At 47.1% G+C, this 18,025-nt stretch overlaps 1 protein-coding gene across 1 annotated transcript; it reads left to right on the top strand.

Annotated features, from left to right (window-relative positions):
• Positions 1–258: 258 nt before the first annotated feature.
• LOC140556561 (uncharacterized) lies at positions 259–10,681 on the top strand. Its single transcript, XM_072680609.1, has 2 exons — positions 259–950; positions 1,707–10,681. Exon 2 carries the CDS (start codon positions 1,994–1,996, stop codon positions 4,544–4,546), a length of 2,553 nt encoding a protein of 850 aa, XP_072536710.1. The 5' UTR covers positions 259–950; positions 1,707–1,993; the 3' UTR covers positions 4,547–10,681.
• The last annotated feature ends 7,344 nt before the right edge of the window (positions 10,682–18,025 follow it).

Below are 18,025 nucleotides of genomic sequence, written 5' to 3'. Positions count from 1 at the left end.
TAGGGTGGGTAGATGGCGCTATCCCCCTCCATCACACTAGGGCAGTGCTGGCCGTGACTGGCGTCTGCTAGTTGGTGCGTTGCATCGGCAGCAGTTCGAAAAAGAGGTGTGGCTGGCTGTGCACATGTGGGAGAGAATACATTCAGGTTATTAAAAAAAAAACAACAACAAAAAATATTATTATTATTATTATTATTAATAATAATAATAATATAGTCTCTATACAGACTCTCAACCATCTGCCACTGTTATTATTAATATTGCCGCCATTAACCATCATTACTCTCATACTCATGACCATCACTACTATGATTATATTAGTTATACTATATTATGATTATTATTATGATATTATGATGATATCAGCACACCTGAGCAGTAGATCACCAATAATTAATAAATAGTTCTGATCGGAGGAGGACGGATCCCCCCTTGAGAGTCCTCTCATGGTCTTCCTCCGGCTCTGAGGGTGTCTTTCTTGCCTCTGTGGTCTTATTGTGGTTATTGGGGGTCTTAGGTTTGGCAGTGGAGCGATGGATGGGACGAGTCGGAGCAGCTGTCCCAGTAATGTCCATATAGTGTCGATTTACCTGGACATAGGGACGCAGGGCCTTGCTGTCGGGGACACTATATACAGAGACCACCCTACAGTATCAGTTTCCCTGGTTTTACTCTTTACTCAATTGAGACTCTCATTTATAAAAGGTAAGGGCAGGTGTGGACGGGGCTCTGCGGCCTGGCTGACCGAAAGTAATTGAGGTTTGGGGAGCACCCCGTAGCTCTCAGCTTAGCCCACGTTTCTGCACAGTGCTGGTGTTCTTTTAATTCGGTCATCTGCTGTGTTTTTAGGGAATGTCGTGAGGAAGAGCATGGCGTGGGAATCGCCTCTCGACAGAGACCTGACAGCTCTGAGATGGACTTGGATCAGAAAGCTGACACCACTGCCTGAGGTAAACATGCTCAGTAACGCAGTCCGAGGTCAGCGTCCAGCAGCCTGGCGTTTAGGAAGCGAAAGCTCAAAGTTAATCATTCGTATGCTGTAGTTTGTCGCTGCCGTTAAGAAAAAACTTGTATCTCCAAAAACAGCAACAGATTTGACCCCAGGTCATTTCGGAGCATTTCTATTGGTCTGTTTATCACGAAACTCTGAAAAAGTGAAAAGCAATACACATTCGTATACAATATACACTGTGTGTCCAAATGTTTGTGGACACCCCTTCTAATAAATGCATTCAACTACTTTAATTCGCCCCCATTGCTGTCACAGATGTGCAAATGCACACATACACACACACAGCTGTAGAGAAGTACAGCCAATAGAATAGGAGGGGTAGAGGGGTGTATATAAAGCCCCCCAGCAGCATTGAGCTGTGGAGCAGTGGAGGAGCTGTGTTCTCTGGAATGATGGTGGTGGAGCTCCATCCAGTACTTTGGGACGAGTTGGGGAGTTCAGTGTTTTACAGCAGTGCTTCTCCAAAATCTAGTAGAAAGCTGCCTTCTCTGGACTGTAGAGGTAGTAGTTTCCATCAGCAGCCGGAGTCTGAGAGAGCACAACTGCCAGTGCTCTCTCCGGGTGGATAGATCAAAATCGTCGCTCAAAAATTATGATCGGTTTCTGCAAACATCAAACCCTCAAACATGGTCTCAAATGTTGTCAGCGCACTGCAAGAGTGTCTTCAGGTCTGCCTGTCTTTGTCTCTTTCCAGATTAAGGTCCCTGACCGGCAGCCGTAACCGTAACATGGATGAAGACCAACATCTGCATCACATCCAGAAATGGTTCTGCTCGCATCGTTGGTACAAGAGGCTTTGGAAGAAATGCTCTGGCGGTTTCTCAGGTAGTAATCGACTGACTCCTTCAGCAAACGTCGAGTGACATCGAGTGTTAGGCCAGCGATCGAAGTCAGGACACTCATGGTTCAAACGACCTTCTCACCCATCCACCAATCAAAGACCCAGAGCCAGTGAAATCGAGCTGTTGGGTCAGATCCTCAATGGAATTTGAGCCTGAAGACCAAATCCTCCAGACTGTTCCCTCCATCTCAGGGGTTCCTCAAGAGCTGGGTGAAGTAAGCCCTGACAGCCGAGGACGTTGCAGTGAGAGGTCACCAAAACCTGACCGTGATTCTGTTTCAGGCAACACCGTTCAGCCGAGTCCAGCTGGCATGAATGGTGCCACGTCTCCAAAAACCAAAACAGACTCTGCACCGGTAGCTTCGAGATTAACACCCAACGGCATGACCGAAGACGCTTTCGCGGAAACGAACGAAGCGGTTACCAAAGCGATACATTTAAGTACCGACCTCTCACCCGGCGATTCACCAGCGGTGAAAGTTCAACGACAATCCCCCTTACTAATAGGGAGTTCTACTAGTAGCAGAGGATCTGATAAAGGATCCGGTTACGTTGCCAAAGAGGAGGTGAAGATGCAGGACTTTGCTCATGTTATGGAGTCTGCTGATGAATCTACTCAAGGGAGGAGCAAAACCGGCAAAGCACTGGAAAATACTCGAGACTGTAACGCCGGAGGAGCCGAATTCGGTCAAGATTGCTACCCAGCCGACTGTAAAAGCCAAATCCCATCTTCTGAAAGGCAGGAGGGATTTGATTTAGCAATGCGTGAAGCTGGGACTCATCCTGGAGAAGTCACAGTGCAGGACGAGATGTGCGAAGCGTTGGATTTAAGCCTGCCAAAGAAGAAGGGCAGGGATAGGGAGAAATGTAAATGGGTTCTAGATTCGGGATTCGAGGGTTCATTACTAATGGAGGTAGATGAAATTGAGGATGATGCACCACTTATAGAAGTAGAGCAAGATGAGGAGGAGGAGGAGGACGAATGCTGGCTTTCCTCAAGAAGCGATGGGCATACGAGCAGTTTCCACGTGGAAGACTGGGATCCGCAGTCTCCTGGCACCAGCTTTTCACCTCTTGATCCGAAGGATACGCTGCTCATTGACGACCAAGGCATTCCCTACACACTCACTCCAGACGGTCAGAAGGTTCCCCAGATAGATCCTTCAGAGATGCCAAAGGATGAGCAGATCAGCCCTGGATTCGCACGGCTTGAGGACGAGGAGACCGAGGCCGACCGAGGTGCCGGCCAAGGTGCCGACCCTGCGCAGGAGATGCCACTTCTGAATCTGTCTTTGGGGGAGTCACCTCCTGGCCTTCCAATGGAAACCTCGCTGGAAACCTTAAAGGTAGAGAAGACCTCTACCTCCCCCGAGCCTACAGCCGAGGCCAAGTCAACGGCCTTGCCGGTCATATCCAACCTGCCTTCCCTTCCTATTCAGATTGTGGCGAGTAACACTGGATCAAACACTCCCATCCTCCTCCTCCCGCAGTCCCAAATTCAGACACTATCGTCGTCAGCGACTGGCGCCAATCCCGGAGTCATGACCTTGTCACTACCCTTGGCCCTTTCCCAGAACACTCAGTCTTCGTCTTCCTCCGTCTTTCTTGTTCTCTCATCTCCGCAAGTATCAGGACAACTTTCTCAAATTTCCGCCACGACCTCCGCTTCAGGATCCCTCGGCCTTAAACCAGAACCAGTCTCCTGTACTATTCCTACAGACCTCTCAGGACAAAACAAGCCCTGCGATCCTTCTCCTGCCCCTACCTCACCGACCGCCCCCTCGACAGCCTCTAAGAGTCCCGCCAAGCAAATTAAAACAGAACCCTGCTCTGACACACCCACGTCTTTCCAGGAGGCACTAGTCAGACTAGCGGTGTCTGCTGTACAAAAAGCAGAAAGCCAGCCTAAATCCATCGAGACCCTTTCCGTTGCTGCAACCTCAACCTGTAACGAGGCAACCCAGACGGGGTCCCCCTCCAAACCTCGTGCCGCAGAGGACCTCTGTAAGACTGAGGACGTTTTGTCGCCAGTCTCTGAGACGACTTCCACCCCAGTGGACCAAACAGACCCTTTGCAAAGCCCCGCTTCTGGTGACGGCCTTCCGCCACCGCCGCCGTCGTCCTCCACTCCGCCTCTTCGCCCACAGTCGCCCATATTCCCCACCAACCACCCGAAAAACCAGGATCCGCAGGCGCTCGGCCCGCGTCGCATTCTCTACTGCCAGTATTGCCCGCGGGTGTTCTACTACCTCTCGGACCTCGAGCGCCACTCCATCACCCACTCCCAGAACAAGCCCCATGTGTGCCAGCTGTGTGACAAAGCCTTCAAACGCTCGAGCCATCTGGAGCGGCACAAGCATATCCACACGGGTCAGCGGAACTTCGTGTGCCAGCTCTGCCCGCGGCGATTCCGAGAGGCGGCGGAACTGACGAGGCACCAGCGGGTACACACGGGCGAAAAGCCCTTCCAGTGTCTGCTGTGCCACATGCGGTTCGCGGAGCGCAACACTCTGCGGCGGCACACCAAGCGCAAGCATCAGGGTCAACAGCAGGAGGCGATGAACATGAAGGCAAAGCCGGACGCTGACGGGGTCTCCGTGCTGGGTGTTCAGGGGCAGCAGGAGGAGAATGCAGAGTGGTACAGCTCTACCATGACCGAAATGGACTCGGACAATGACACGGGGGGAGAATGAGATTTACAAACATTACATTTCTTTGATCTATTTAAAGCGACAGTTTAGCGGAAAATCAACGTTATGCAGTTTTCCACGCACCCTGAAATGTAGTTGGCCAAGACGTCCTGCGTCCTGCCCTGTAGGTTGTCCACACTTACGTCCATTTTTAGAGACCACACTGTGTCATATTGCCAGAGACCACCTGAGCAAGTCTAGAGCCTAAAATGAGCATTTCGCTGATGCGGACCACGCCCTGGAATAGCTGGAACTGGGAGGGAGGAGTTCTGGGCAGCTTTGAAGGGTGGAGACGGTGTGGTGGGGAAGGTGAAGGGAGGTGCGGAGGATTTCTAGTGGAATGGAGGAGGCAGAGTTTTCAATTCCCAGCATGCATTGCGCAGTACAACCAGGCTAGCATTAGCATTTCAATCCCACCCAGAACAGTTGTAGTTTCTCCTACAGATGTTCTTTTCACCTTCGAGAGGGTCTCGCAAGGGCTGTGGACCCCTTTATTGGGCCATTAGGCTTATTTTCATTTTCTCCATATTGTCCCTTTAACGGCTCGGCGCGATCTGTCCATGCTAATAGGTGCAGCATAAGTTCCCAGTACTTAGCTACATTAGCATCGTAGCAAAGCTAAAGTTACTAGAGAACTTTTTATAGATTATTGGGTTCTGTTTAAGCACCAAAAAAGGGTTTCAGAACCCTATGAGTTCAAGAACCCTTCTTGTAGAAAGCTCTAAAAGGGGTTCTGCTGCTGTTCGGAATCAAAGAACCCTTTTCTATGCTAAATAGAACCCCTGTTGGTCTTTATTGTCAAGAGGTAACATTATAACAATGTTGAGTCACGGGTTTCGAACCATGGACCCCTTTATTGGGTGATATGGGCTTATTTTCAACTGATGTAGCCATGGTTATGTTCTTCATTTTCTCCATATTGTCCCTTTAACGACTCGGCGCAATCTGTTCATGCTAATAGATGCAGCATAAGTTTCCGTTACTTAGCTACATTAGCATCGTAGCAAAGCTAAAATTACTATAGAACCTTTTTTTTATTTATAGTTTCTTTGGTTCTATCTAAGCACCAAAAAGGGTTCCACTGTTGTTCAACCACTTGTTCAAAAGTTCAAGAATTATAGAAATTATAAAGCCCACTAAAAGGCTTCTTGGGATTGGTGGAAGCTTTTGTAGAAAGCTCTAAAAGGGGTTCTGCTGCTGTTCGGAATCAAAGAACCCTTTTCTATGCTAAATAGAACCCCTGTTGGTCTTTATTGTCATAAGGTAACATTATAACAATGTCGAGTCACGGGTTTCGAACCATGGACCCCTTTATTGGGTGATATGGGCTTATTTTCAACTGATGTAGCCATGGTTATGTTCTTCATTTTCTCCATATTGTCCCTTTAACGACTCAGCGCGATCTGTCCATGCTAATAGGTGCAGCATAAGTTTCCGTTTCTTGGCTACATTAGCTACATTAGCATCGTAGCAGAACTAAAGAAGCAAACTTAACACCGAACAAGTCTTGGCTGACCGACTACATCCCGGGTAAGTGGGAAAACTGCGTAGGTTTGATTTTGGCTCGACGCCAGTGTGTGGTTTTGTGTAAATTACGCTTGCAGTCCTTATTTCACACCGACATTCCTCTCCTCGCTGCCTCCGCCAGATCGGTCTAGCGTAATTCACCTCCACAGATCGTTAGATTAGTCAATATTGTGGCCACGCTCTCTCATTTCTGGCCCGTTGCGTCTGATGTTAGCGCGTCTGATGTTAGCGCGCTTGCTTTAGCGGGGTTGTTTGACCCTTTGGACTTCTTTGATTGGCTGGTTTTGAAGGGTGTGTATTTTTCCAGCTCTGGCAGAGTGAACTGAACCGCCTTGCCGTGGGAGTGGAGTGATCAGGTGTACTTTCTCTCTGAGCAGTTCTCTCGAAAGCTCGTCAGCTTTCCACGTCTCTGAGAAAAGAACCACATTTGAAAAGGCCTGGGGAATTCAGATTAGCTTAATTAGCGCCAAGCATCCCCATGAATAACGCTCCCATGACCGATTAATAAACTGGTCATTTTGTTGTAACGCCTACTTAGCGCTTGTCCAGTCACCAGCCCAATGTATCTAGGGATTCTGAGTGGCCCTACTGTCTAAGCGCTGGCTCCGCCATGGTTGCATATTCAGTCCCTGACCTGGAAATCCCAGAATGCAAGCGTGGACTGTGGTCTGTTAGCTGATAACAGAATTAGCAGTTAGCAGTTGAGCTCCAGCAGTGTTGTGTTGGCGGCAGTTTGACGGGACGACCTTCCCAGTGCAGGTGGGACTGGGAATTCCCAAATTCGGGATACAATTGGGAAAAGTTGCTTAAGGAACCCTCGCTTAAGGAAGGGGGTTTCAGGCATGGATGGAAGCTTGAATAGATTTTTAGGACTTGTTGGACCCTTTTGTTTGGTTCTTAAAGGTTCTATATAGCACCACAAATGGTTCCACTATTGTTATGATATAAAGAAACCCCTTTTTACACTATAAAAGAACCCTAGTTGCTTGCAGTGATTGGTGGAAGCTTTTGTAGAAAGCCCTAACAGGTTCTCATTTTGTTTTCGGAGTCAAAGAACCCTTTTTTGATGCTATATCGAACCCGTGTCGGTCGGAGTGTATTCACACCCAGTGTTTCTTATTCTAGGGTGAGCTTGTAACAGTAACGAGTCGAGGGTTTCAGGGATTCGAGAACTTTAACCCAATGTTCAGAGGCTTTTAGCACCTGAAGGGTCTTTAGAAACATGCATGTTCTAGGGCAGAACCCTTTCCGGTACCTTCACTTTGTCGTTGCGAGTGCACAGAGAGAATTTTTCTTATTTATTAACTAAGCAAATCATGGAGTTGAGATGTTTTGCTGCCCTTCGTGCCTTCAGTTATCGCTTTCGCATTTCCATGCAGGGGAACGATAGGGGTTCTAGCGCCAAGTTCTCTGAGGTCAGTTCTGTTGCTTTACATTACGTAACGTTCTAGTTCTAGTAGGAAGGACAGGGAATCCACACCCGCCGGTGACGCTTCAGGGTGCATCAGTGCTCATGGGGCTCTTCACCTCAGGTTCTTCAGGTTCTTGAGGTTTTTGTAAATAAAATAGCTTCGTGTGTGAACCTTTAACAATTAAGGATCCTTAATGGTTCTTTAAGGTTCTTCACAGTATCCTGCACCTCTTTTACAAAAAAGCTTCAGCATGGAGCCAGAAATCTTGAGGAATCTGCAGAAATGTGCGTGACGTGGAGCAAAAAGTAAATACATAAATTAAGACGTAAATTACGTAAATTAATGTAAGTAAAATAAAAGGTTCTTTGAGTCCAGATGCCATAAAAAAGAACCATTTTTGGTTGCATGAAGAGGCAGATGTCTTCTTTATAGGGACGTCCCGATCCAGGCGATCCAGGCATATTTGAATCCTAATCCAGTTCCATGTTGTTGAGAGCGCCCTCTAGTGTCCTCTAGACACTGATAACGAACATTATATCGGACAGCTGTGGGATCCTTGCCGTGAAGAATTGAGTCTGTTTTGAGAGCCAAGGGAGGCCCGGCCTCCTTTAGAACTAGAGTTCCTACGGAAGGGCTGATTGGTTAATGGCTCTAGAACCCTGGTTTCTTAAAGAGAACACTTGTGTTGTTCTAAATTTGTCAAAATTTCCCCATTTTCTTCCAGTTTGCACTAGGAGGGAAGGGGGTTTCAGGCATGGATGGAAGCTTGAATAGATTTTTAGGACTTGTTGGACCCTTTTGTTTGGTTCTTGAAGGTTCTATATAGCATCAAAAATGGTTCCACTATTGTTATGATATGAAGAACCCCTTTTTTACACTATAAAAGAACCCTAGTTGCTTGCAGTGATTGGTGGAACCTTTTGTGGATGTTCGAACCCCAGCCATCGGTCAAATCAGGGAGGAAATGGGCAAGGCCATGGAAAGCGCCGGGGTCCCCAGCTTCACCACACCAGCTACCACTATTTCACCACTTTAAATGTGACGAAGGCGAGAGACAGCGCCACCTACCCACCTGGAGAGAGCACGGCCGGCCGGTTGTGCTCTCTCAGACTCCGGCTGCCGATGGCACCTAAGAGCCACTCAGAGCCTCATTAGAGAACATTTTTGAAGTGGTTCTTCTACGGCATCGCTCAAAGAACCCTTATGTTTCTGAAGAACTGAAGAACCTGTTATTAGCGTTATTAGCGCTATTAGCCAGATTTCAGGATCGCTTGATCCTTGGATTCGATCTTCTTTACTTCCCGTGGCTTCAGGACGAGTGCAGAGTAAATATATATATATAAATATATAAATATCACGCTTATATGTTAATATATTCCCCTGTAAATAACAGAAGATAGGTCGGGTCGAGTCGAGTCGGGCGGCCTGAGGTTCATTTGAACTCCATGTAGCTTGTATTTCAGATTTAATTAGAAATGGGGAATATTTGCACACTGTAATTAAACCCTGCTGGCTGACCCTCCTGCCTCTACTCCGACGGCTCCCGTGCTCAATTATCCAGGCAATTTGCCCCCGCTTTAGCCTCACTGGGCCGCAAATATTGAAAGCGTAGGGGAGCTCAGGCCGGAGCCGCTCAGAAATATCACTTAAACGGCTCTATTTGGTTTGCGTCGCCGTCCTCGTTTTGCATTCAAATGGACCCGGATCGCTTTTATTTACCGAACTCATTTCACACTAGACTTGTCACGGGCCGCGGAGCTATTCAGCTCATCTCGGGTCTTCATTACGGTGCCGCGGTGCGCCGTGTTACGCCGTGTAATTGTCAAGGGAGAGCGAACACTACTGTAGGTTAGGCCGCTTGACACCTACATAAGCCCTTCGTAACAACTGACGTTAGCCTGCTTACGTGGCCTCTGACACGGTGACGGTGACATGCTATGCTATGCTATGCAAAAGTATTTGGACACCCAAGGGTAGTTTTGTTTGTTGTCTTTTTGCTAGGTTTCGGAGGAGCAGCATTGCTTTGAGGATTTGATTGTGTTCAGCAGCAAGAGCGTTAGTGAGGTCAGGATGTTGGATGAGATGAGCACCACCCCAACTCATCAACCCCAACTCATCCCATCCCATTCAAAAGTACTGGATGGAGCTCCACCACCATCACCATCATTCCAGAGAACACAACTCTTCCACTGCTCCACAGCTCCTCAATGCTGGGGGGCTTTATACCCCTCTATAACCCACGCCTGGCTGTATTAGGCAGCATGGAGCCAATAGCTTCATGATGTTTACTATCCGCTCCAGAGAGCCCTATTCTATTGGCAGTACTTCTCTACAATACTATGGATGCCGCTCCATCCAGTACTCACTGGATGAGCTGACCTCACTTACAATGCTCTTGTTACTGAATGCAATCAAATCCTCACAGCAGTGCTCCTTTAGTAAATCTAGTAGAAAGTCTTCTTCTCTGGACAGTAGAGACAGTTACTCCAACAGAAGCAGGATCAGCTCTTTATAATAGTCTTGATTTTAGAAACAGTGAAAACAGCGGGCGTCCGAATACTTTTGTCAACATATACGCACAGTGTATTTCTAGCGTCTGGCGTTCTAGCGTTACGCAGAGCCCTGTGTGGACCGTCTACTCTACTCCTTGTGATGCACATGACTACTGAATTACACTAGATGTCCAAAAGTTTGTGGACAGCCTGCTCAGCATTTTAGAAAAAGAAAACTCCACCCAAAGGTCTCCATCACACAGAGAGAGCTCCACAGCCCAGTGCTGTGTGTGTGTGTGTGTGTGTGTATGGGGGAGGGGTGGTGGCTTTATACACCTCGGGCCCACGCTCGGCATTGGGCGCAGTGACCTTTCTGTAGCCTGTGCTTTTGTATGGAGATTAGACAAGCTGTGTGAGAGTGTGTGTGTGTGTGTGTGTGTGTGTGTGTGAGAGAGAGTGTGTGTGTGTGTGTGCACAACTGAACACCTGTGTCAGCACCATGTCCCTTTTCTGACCTCTCTCTCTCTTTTTTTTGTTTGTGACAGCACTGTGCATTTAATACTAGTGTATGTAAATGAGCTCTGTTCTGATTGGCTCGGCCTTGTTTTGCACCGGGCTGAAACCTCCATGTGTAACACCAGTGGGAATGGGCTGAGTTAAAAAGGCTTGGTGTGGGTGGGTCGTCCTGAAAGGGGCTGTGTTCCGTACTCGGGGGTGGGGGGGGATGGGTGTATGGAGCAAGCGGCCTGGTCTGGAGCGGCATTTGTCCACGTCCACAAAGTTTTGTCAAGCAGAAAAAGTGGGCAGGGTTCACAGGTTCACGGGTTCACTCGAAGGGACGCTGTCGGACATGCACAGTATATTACATGGCATATGGTCTCTGTCTCACACTGAATCACAGGTGTTGTAATAAAATGCCTCCAAATAAAACCTGCTCACTGTCTTCACCCTCGGGTCACACCCCCAAGTTTCCGAACCCCTTAAAGGATGAGCTGACCTGAATGCAATCAAATCCTCACAGCAATTCTGCTCCACCAGAAATCTAGTAGAAAGCCTTCTTCTCTGGACAGTAGAAAGACAGTAACTCCTTTCTAATAGCCGTGATTTCAGAAGAAAACGTGAAAACAAGCAGGCGTCCCAATACTTTTGTCAACATATACGCACAGTGTATTTCCACCATCTGGAGCAGACTGACCACGTCTGCACCCTGCTAACGTTACGCAGAGCCCTGTGTGGACCATCTACCATCTCAATTACATTAGATGTCCAAAAGTTTGTGGACAGCCTGCTCAGCTTTTCAGAAAGGGGGGGTGGGCCTAAGCCCTAAGTTTAATTGGACGGGATTAGTTTTACATGCTGAGCTTGGTAGTGGGTTTATGGTGGCGCCACTCCCATCTTCCACCTAATGGTGATGAAGACGCTGCCTGATGCCTGAGACACTGTTCTACCAGAGTTCTGAGAAGAGTTCGGCTCTAGAACCTGCTTTTAAAACCGCATATCATTAAAACGGTGGAGGGATACATGCTGCAGGGCGGCTGTAGTGCGGCAAAAAGTAGTCCCTAAAGAAAACTGCATTAGCTGAGATTCTCTATTCACTATTTTACCCTCATCATCATCATCACCATCATCATCATCATCGTTCCATATAAAACTCCATATGAAGACTCGTGTTGTAGCTGCACTGGTGGGTTTGGATAGGAAATAAATTATGGGCTGTATCTGTGTTGTTGTCATGGCGACCGATGCCAGGTTCAGTTTCACACCATGCGAATGAGCTCAGCTCACACTCTGAATTATGCAAGTTTGATAAATAGGTGTACTTCCCCTTTAATCTTGTTTTACCTCGCAGGTATGTGTGTGTGTGTGTGTGTGTGTGTGTGTAAATGCGCTTGCGTGAGTGACACCCCAGATGTCCCTTTGGTCTGTGTTCCATTTGGCAGCGTCTTCAAAGGGGTGGACGACCTAGCAGAAGCAGGCTGACAGTGTGTGTGTGTGTGTGTGTGTGTGTGTGAGAGAGTAACTTCCTCTCCATTCTGTATCAGTTCCACCTTAAAGCTTCAGGATCATGCTGATGCTCCACTGACTATACCTTTACAGAACCAGCGGAACCCAAAGAACCATTTAAACATGGTTAAACATTGAATTGGTTCTAAAGAGAACCGCTGTCTTTGCTAGAGAACCCCCGTATAGCTCATTTTTAAGGGCCTTGAACTAAAAATGGGGTGCTTTAGCAATGGCAGTGGTTCTTTATAGAACCAGAGCACCTCCTATAGAACCATCAGCATGCTCCAAATAGTTCTATGAAGAGCGATTGCCCTTACTTAAGAACACAAGGCAGAACCACATCACATAATTTGAGCGGAGAACCATGTAAACATTCATTGGATTGTTTGAGTTGCCTTGGTTCTACGGAGAACCGTTGCCTTAGCTAAGGAACCCCTGAAGAAGTGTAGAAGAGGGTGTGGAGTGGGGTAGAACCCAGGGGGTTAAACAAGCATTTGAATGTTTACGTGGTTCTTTGATGGGTTGTGTGGAGAACAATTGCCTTTGCTGGAGAACCCCTGAGAATTTGGCGTGGGGTTCTTTAGCTAAGGCAGTGGTTCTCTAGAAGCCAGCACCTTGAAAAGGTTCCACCTGCCCCCTATTCCACACTATGGAGAACCATGCCATTCTATGGAGAACTAATGCCTTTGCTAAAGAACCACTAAAGAACTCTACGGGTCTAGAATGGGGGGCGGGTAGAACCCTAGATGTCATTGAAGAGCCATTGCCTTAGCTAAAGAACCCCTGAGAATTTAGTGTGGGGTGAGGTAGAACCTAAAGTGTTGAACAATCATTTGAATGGTTTAAATGGTTCTTTTCTAGGTTCTATGGACAACGACTGGAATTGCTAGAGAACCCCTGAAGAACCCATTTGTATGGGTGTAAAATGGTGTGTGTGTGTGTGAGGGGGGAGTAGAACCCATTTAAATGTTTGAACAATTATTTGAATGTTTAAATGGTTCTTTGATGGGTTCTCTGGAGAACAGTTGTAATTAAGAACCACCTAAAGAACCACCGAACAACCCGTTTGTAAGGGTGTGGAATGGGTGTTTTTTTTTACGTCATTGAAGAGCCGTTTGAATATTTAAATGGTTCCCTGCTGGGTTCTATGGGGCTAAAGAACCACCGAAGAACCCTTTTGTAAGCGTCTATAATTTTGGGGGGTGGTGGGAAGAGTAGACCAATCAGTTGAATGTTCAAAAGGTTCTGTGCCTGGTATAGTGGTTCTTCTGTATGGTTAGGTGGGAGCGAGACCTTCTGAATGTGTTTGTTTAAGAGAACCCTTTTCTGGAGAACCCCGTTTCTGCGCAGAGTGTAATGTAACCCTCAGCATTTAGCCGGTCAGCGCAGTGCCTACAGAAATGGCCACTGCCAATTGCCAACCTGTCCTCAAATGACGAATGACCTTGCTGAGGTGGGCCTACGGCGTGCTCTGGCCACTAGAGGGCAGCTCCGGTCCAGATTTCTTTGTGCTGGTCAAACCATAGAGCATAAAAAAATGCCTTGTAAAACACTTTAGCCAGCAATAGCGTGTTCTGCCCACGTTCTGCCCACGTTCTGCCCACGTTCTCCTCGCGAGACTAATGCATTTTTTAATCAGGGAATTGCCGCCTGTGGTCATGTGACCCTGAACCTGCTCACAGTGTCCTACAGTAGTTATTACTGCAGGCCTGAAGGCCCACATGGACTCATTCTGACCCTTGCGTTTCTTAACTCTCCCCGTTAAAGCACGGGTTCGGCTTGATTAATGACTCCACGTCGATCAATAAAGGAACCCCGAGCCCCAGGACGGGGCCTTATCACGCTGCGCCGCAAAACGCTGCAGCCTGCCTGAAGCGAGCGAGGGGTGGAGAAGGCAGTGGGAGGGAGTGCAGGAGGGTGGGGGGGTGGTGGGTGCAGGAGAAGGAGTGTAACAGGTGTTAATCAGAAAGGGATTCCCAAAAGGGAGGCATGCATGGAGGCGCTTGACGAGGGAGTGAGAGATTACATCATTTTCCTTTCAATAGAGTGAGTGAGTGAGTGTGTGTGTGTGTGTGTGAGTGTGTGTGTGTGTGTGCTTACACACCTTACATACCCCCCTCCACCTCTTCCACCCATTCACACACCTTTCAACTACATCTGAACATATGTGAGCAACCCCCACCTCCTTGATCACCCTCCCTGTGCTTCCAGTATCTGTATTCGTGTGGATCCACCAGCTAGTCAGCTCAATACACTTAAAGGGGAACTCCACCCACATTTCAAAAGTTCAGCATACTCACCTGGTTTTGATGTGAACTCAGCCACTCAGAGTGGTTTTGGGCGAAGTGCTCCATTGTAGAGAAAATCGGCCAAGTTACACTTGCTCACAGTGGGTGTGAATGGAACCAGACGTCCGAGGCCTCGTCATGCTGCCCTTATGCCTGAGATACAGATTTATCTGGGTTTTAAGATCTGAAACATATTTGTTATTATGATTTTACTCCATAATTGTAGTTTTATCTGTCGGTAATGAAACCCTTTATTAAAACTATGTAATATAGTCACATTCTATTTGATGGCTATGTTGTATGTTGGTATATTGGTAGTTTGAGACCCTTAATTTGCCCTATTTCTTGAAGCCTCCGGATGCTCTGGATCTACATTTTTGTCTGGTGTTGCGTGAAACTCGGCTACAGTGAAATACTTCGTGAAATAAGTCGGAAAAATAACGAAACAGCGAATCCAAATAAAAAGTCATTCGATCTCAAATAGACGCCATCATCTGCTGGAAAGACTAACTAGCTAGCTAGCCAGCTAATGGCAGCATGGCAGCTGGTTGAGCAGCTGTTTGTGCTAGCGTTTGTTCTGCTGTTAGCCAGCTGTTAGCGCAGGCTTCTTAGCTGGGTTGTTACGTTTCTCCTCACATTCCCTGATTTTCACACAGTGTGGAGATTCCTCTGGCTTCTGAGCTGATCTCTATATCCGACGGATTTCCTGAGATGCGCTCTGAGGTGTGAAAATACAGGAAAACCGCAAGCTAGCTCACTCAGGGTGTCCTGGACATCGTCCTCGTCCAGGCTGATGTCTACAGTCGCCTCGTTTACACTGCTCTTAATGTGTATCTTTAAGCCCCGCCTTCTCACTGCCATGATTGGTTTACATGCATCTGCAGCTACATCCACCACTGGTTGATGGTTGAGCAGTTTAGCTAATGACCTGCTTTTGCTTTTGCTTGAGTTTGTTGGTTTAGCTGGTCTACCAGCGTGCTCAACCTGACCAAGCTAGACCACCAGTATGACCAAGCAAATGCAACATACACTATACTGGTCAGGCGATGGTTAACCAGCATGGTTACCAGTGTAGGGTATGTTTACATATGGATGACCACCATCATAAGCCTTTTTAGACCATCCAGCAGAAGCTGGTCATGATAGTGAATGTTATAGTTTTTATTTTGGTCAAGTTTGGTCATGCTAGTCCACCAGTTTGGTGAAGCTCGGTCCTACTGGTGGTCTAGCTTGGTCGGGGTTCATAATGCTGGTAGATGATGGTAGGCCATCTAAACCATCAAATTCTGCTGGTCATGATGGTCATGCTGGTCATGCTAGTCATCCAGCTTGATCATACTGGTTGGCTAGCTTGGTCAGGTAGGTCATGCTGGTAGACCATCAAATCCATCTAAACCATCAAATTCTGCTGGTCATGATGGTCATGCTGGTCATGCTAGTCATCCAGCTTGATCATACTGGTTGACCATCTTGGTCTGACTGGACATGCTGGTAGACCAGCTAAACCAGCAATTCCTGCTGGTGATGATGGTTATGCTGGTCCACCACTTTGGTCATGCTGCCAGACCAGCTAAACCATCAAATCCTGCTGGTCATGATGCTCATGTTGGTCAACCACTTTGGTCATACTGGTCATCCAGCTTTATCATACTGGTTGGCTAGCTTGGTCAGGTAGGTCATGCTGGTAGACCATCAAATCCTGCTGGTGATAATGGTTATGCTGGTCATCCAGCTTGTTCATACTGGTTGACTACCTTGGTCCGACTGGTCAGCTTCACCAGTTTGACCAGCTCTAGCCTGATGTTCCAGATTCAGCTGAAAGGCCGCCTACAAATGGGCCAAGATCCACCCGAGCTCAGTTCTGCCCGGTGCGGTTCTGGATTTCGCTCTTGCAGACGCTCTGTTGTGGCTTCGACATCTGCTCCTCTCAGTCGAGAGCACTATATATACAATCTGCATAAAATAATTAGGTTTGAACTTCCTGTACCCACCACCACCCTCCCCCCCAACTCTCTCTCTCTCCCCCTCACACACACACACACTTACACACACACACACACACGCTGACCTGCTGATACAGCAGCACACACCGACGTGTCCGTCAAAGTCGTTGAACAGGTGGTGCTGTAATGACCACCATCCACCCAACCCCCTCCTCACACTTACACACACACACACACACACACTCACTCACACACTCACACACTTACACTAGATTGATCCAGTGTGCCTGAATGCAAGCGGAATCAATCAGAGGCCTGTTTCATATGGCTAGCACATTATAAGAAGGCTATTTAATGAACGTGCGGCTCATGCTAACGTGCTCGATCGCCGTAACTGAGCCTCGCCACGCCGCCGAAACCAAACGCAGGCCCTGCTGGACCGCCGTGCCGGGCTTCATACATTCTGGAAGCCTTGCCGCTGCGTATTGAGTGTACTGTAACTCCATATGCATGAGGCAAGCTGCTGCTACAGCGCACATGCTAGCAGAATTGACGCTGCATAGCTAAAAACAGTCCTGGCTGCCATTTTTTTTTTATCACGAACAGCGAGTCATACAGTGTCAGAAACCACTGTTAGAGATTACGGAACATCTGCGCACGGTTTCGGCAACTGAAGGCTTCCGTCACTTAGCCGCGTTAGCCTTTTAGCGCTAGTGCAGAATGTAATAGATAACAGTATATCCTCCAGTGTCAGAAGCCAAGAGATTACAGGCCTCCTTCACGTTAGCCATGTAGCTCTAGTGCAGAACTAAAGAGCAAAACGTCGTACAAGTCGATTGTTTACATTTGAGATCATGTGAATTACAATTTTGGCCAATTCATCACTGCAGCTCTGCTTCAGAAAAGGCTTAACGCTAACCACCATGGCTAACGCAGAGGCATGCTAGGAAAAAAACGTACGCTGCAAAGCTAAAAACAACGTACTAGCAGACATGTTCATCGTTATGTCCGACAGTGTCAAAAACCACATTAGCAAACCTATTAGTGGTTGCTGTAACACCTTCACGCGGTTTGAGGCGAGGAATGTGTGATAATTTAGACATTTTGAGGCCTAGCCTGAAGTCATAGCTTGACTACATTAGCCTTGGAGCGTCAGCGCAAAACTGACGCTAAACATGCTAAAGCAGTACTCAGAAACGGCTTGATGCTAACCACTGTGGCTAACACTGAGTCATGCTAGAAAGATTTGCTGCATAGCCAAACACAGTAGAACTTTATTATTATTATTATTATTATATAATACTATATAATACTATATAGCGTTGTAGCTCCAGTGTAAAACTAATGCTAAACATGTCAAGGCTGACCATTTACATTCCATAAACATTTTTGGCCAAACTATTACCTCAGCTTTACTTAGAAATCACCTGCTAAAAACTGTTAAAATATTACAGTGCCAGAATGTGTGTGACAATTTAGACATTTTGAGCCATAACTGAAGTTATAGACAGGATATATATTATGGAGAAATTGTGTAAATTGAATGTTTATACATTTTTGGCCAAACTATTACTTCAGCTTTACCTAGAAATCACCTGAAACGGCTTGATGCTAGCTAACCACTGTGGCTAACACACACACAGAGAGAGTCATGCTAGAAAGATATGCTACATAGCCAAACACAGTAGAAGTTTATTATTATTATTATAAGTGTGTGATGATTTAGACATTTAGAGCCATAACTACAGTCATAGACTACATTAGCATTGTAGCTCCAGCACAAAACTAATGCTAAACATGTCAAGGTTCATTGTTT

Source organism: Salminus brasiliensis, chromosome 5, assembly GCF_030463535.1.
Source record: "Salminus brasiliensis chromosome 5, fSalBra1.hap2, whole genome shotgun sequence".
Classification (NCBI taxonomy): domain Eukaryota; kingdom Metazoa; phylum Chordata; class Actinopteri; order Characiformes; family Bryconidae; genus Salminus; species Salminus brasiliensis.
The sequence above is the reverse complement of the archived record's forward strand: the minus strand, read 5'-3'. Positions and strand labels throughout refer to the sequence as shown.

What these genes read in the sequence shown, in the direction of transcription:
- LOC140556561 (XM_072680609.1), top strand. Translation starts at nt 1,994, where the DNA reads ATGGAATTTGAGCCTGAAGACCAAATCCTCCAGACTGTTCCCTCCATC.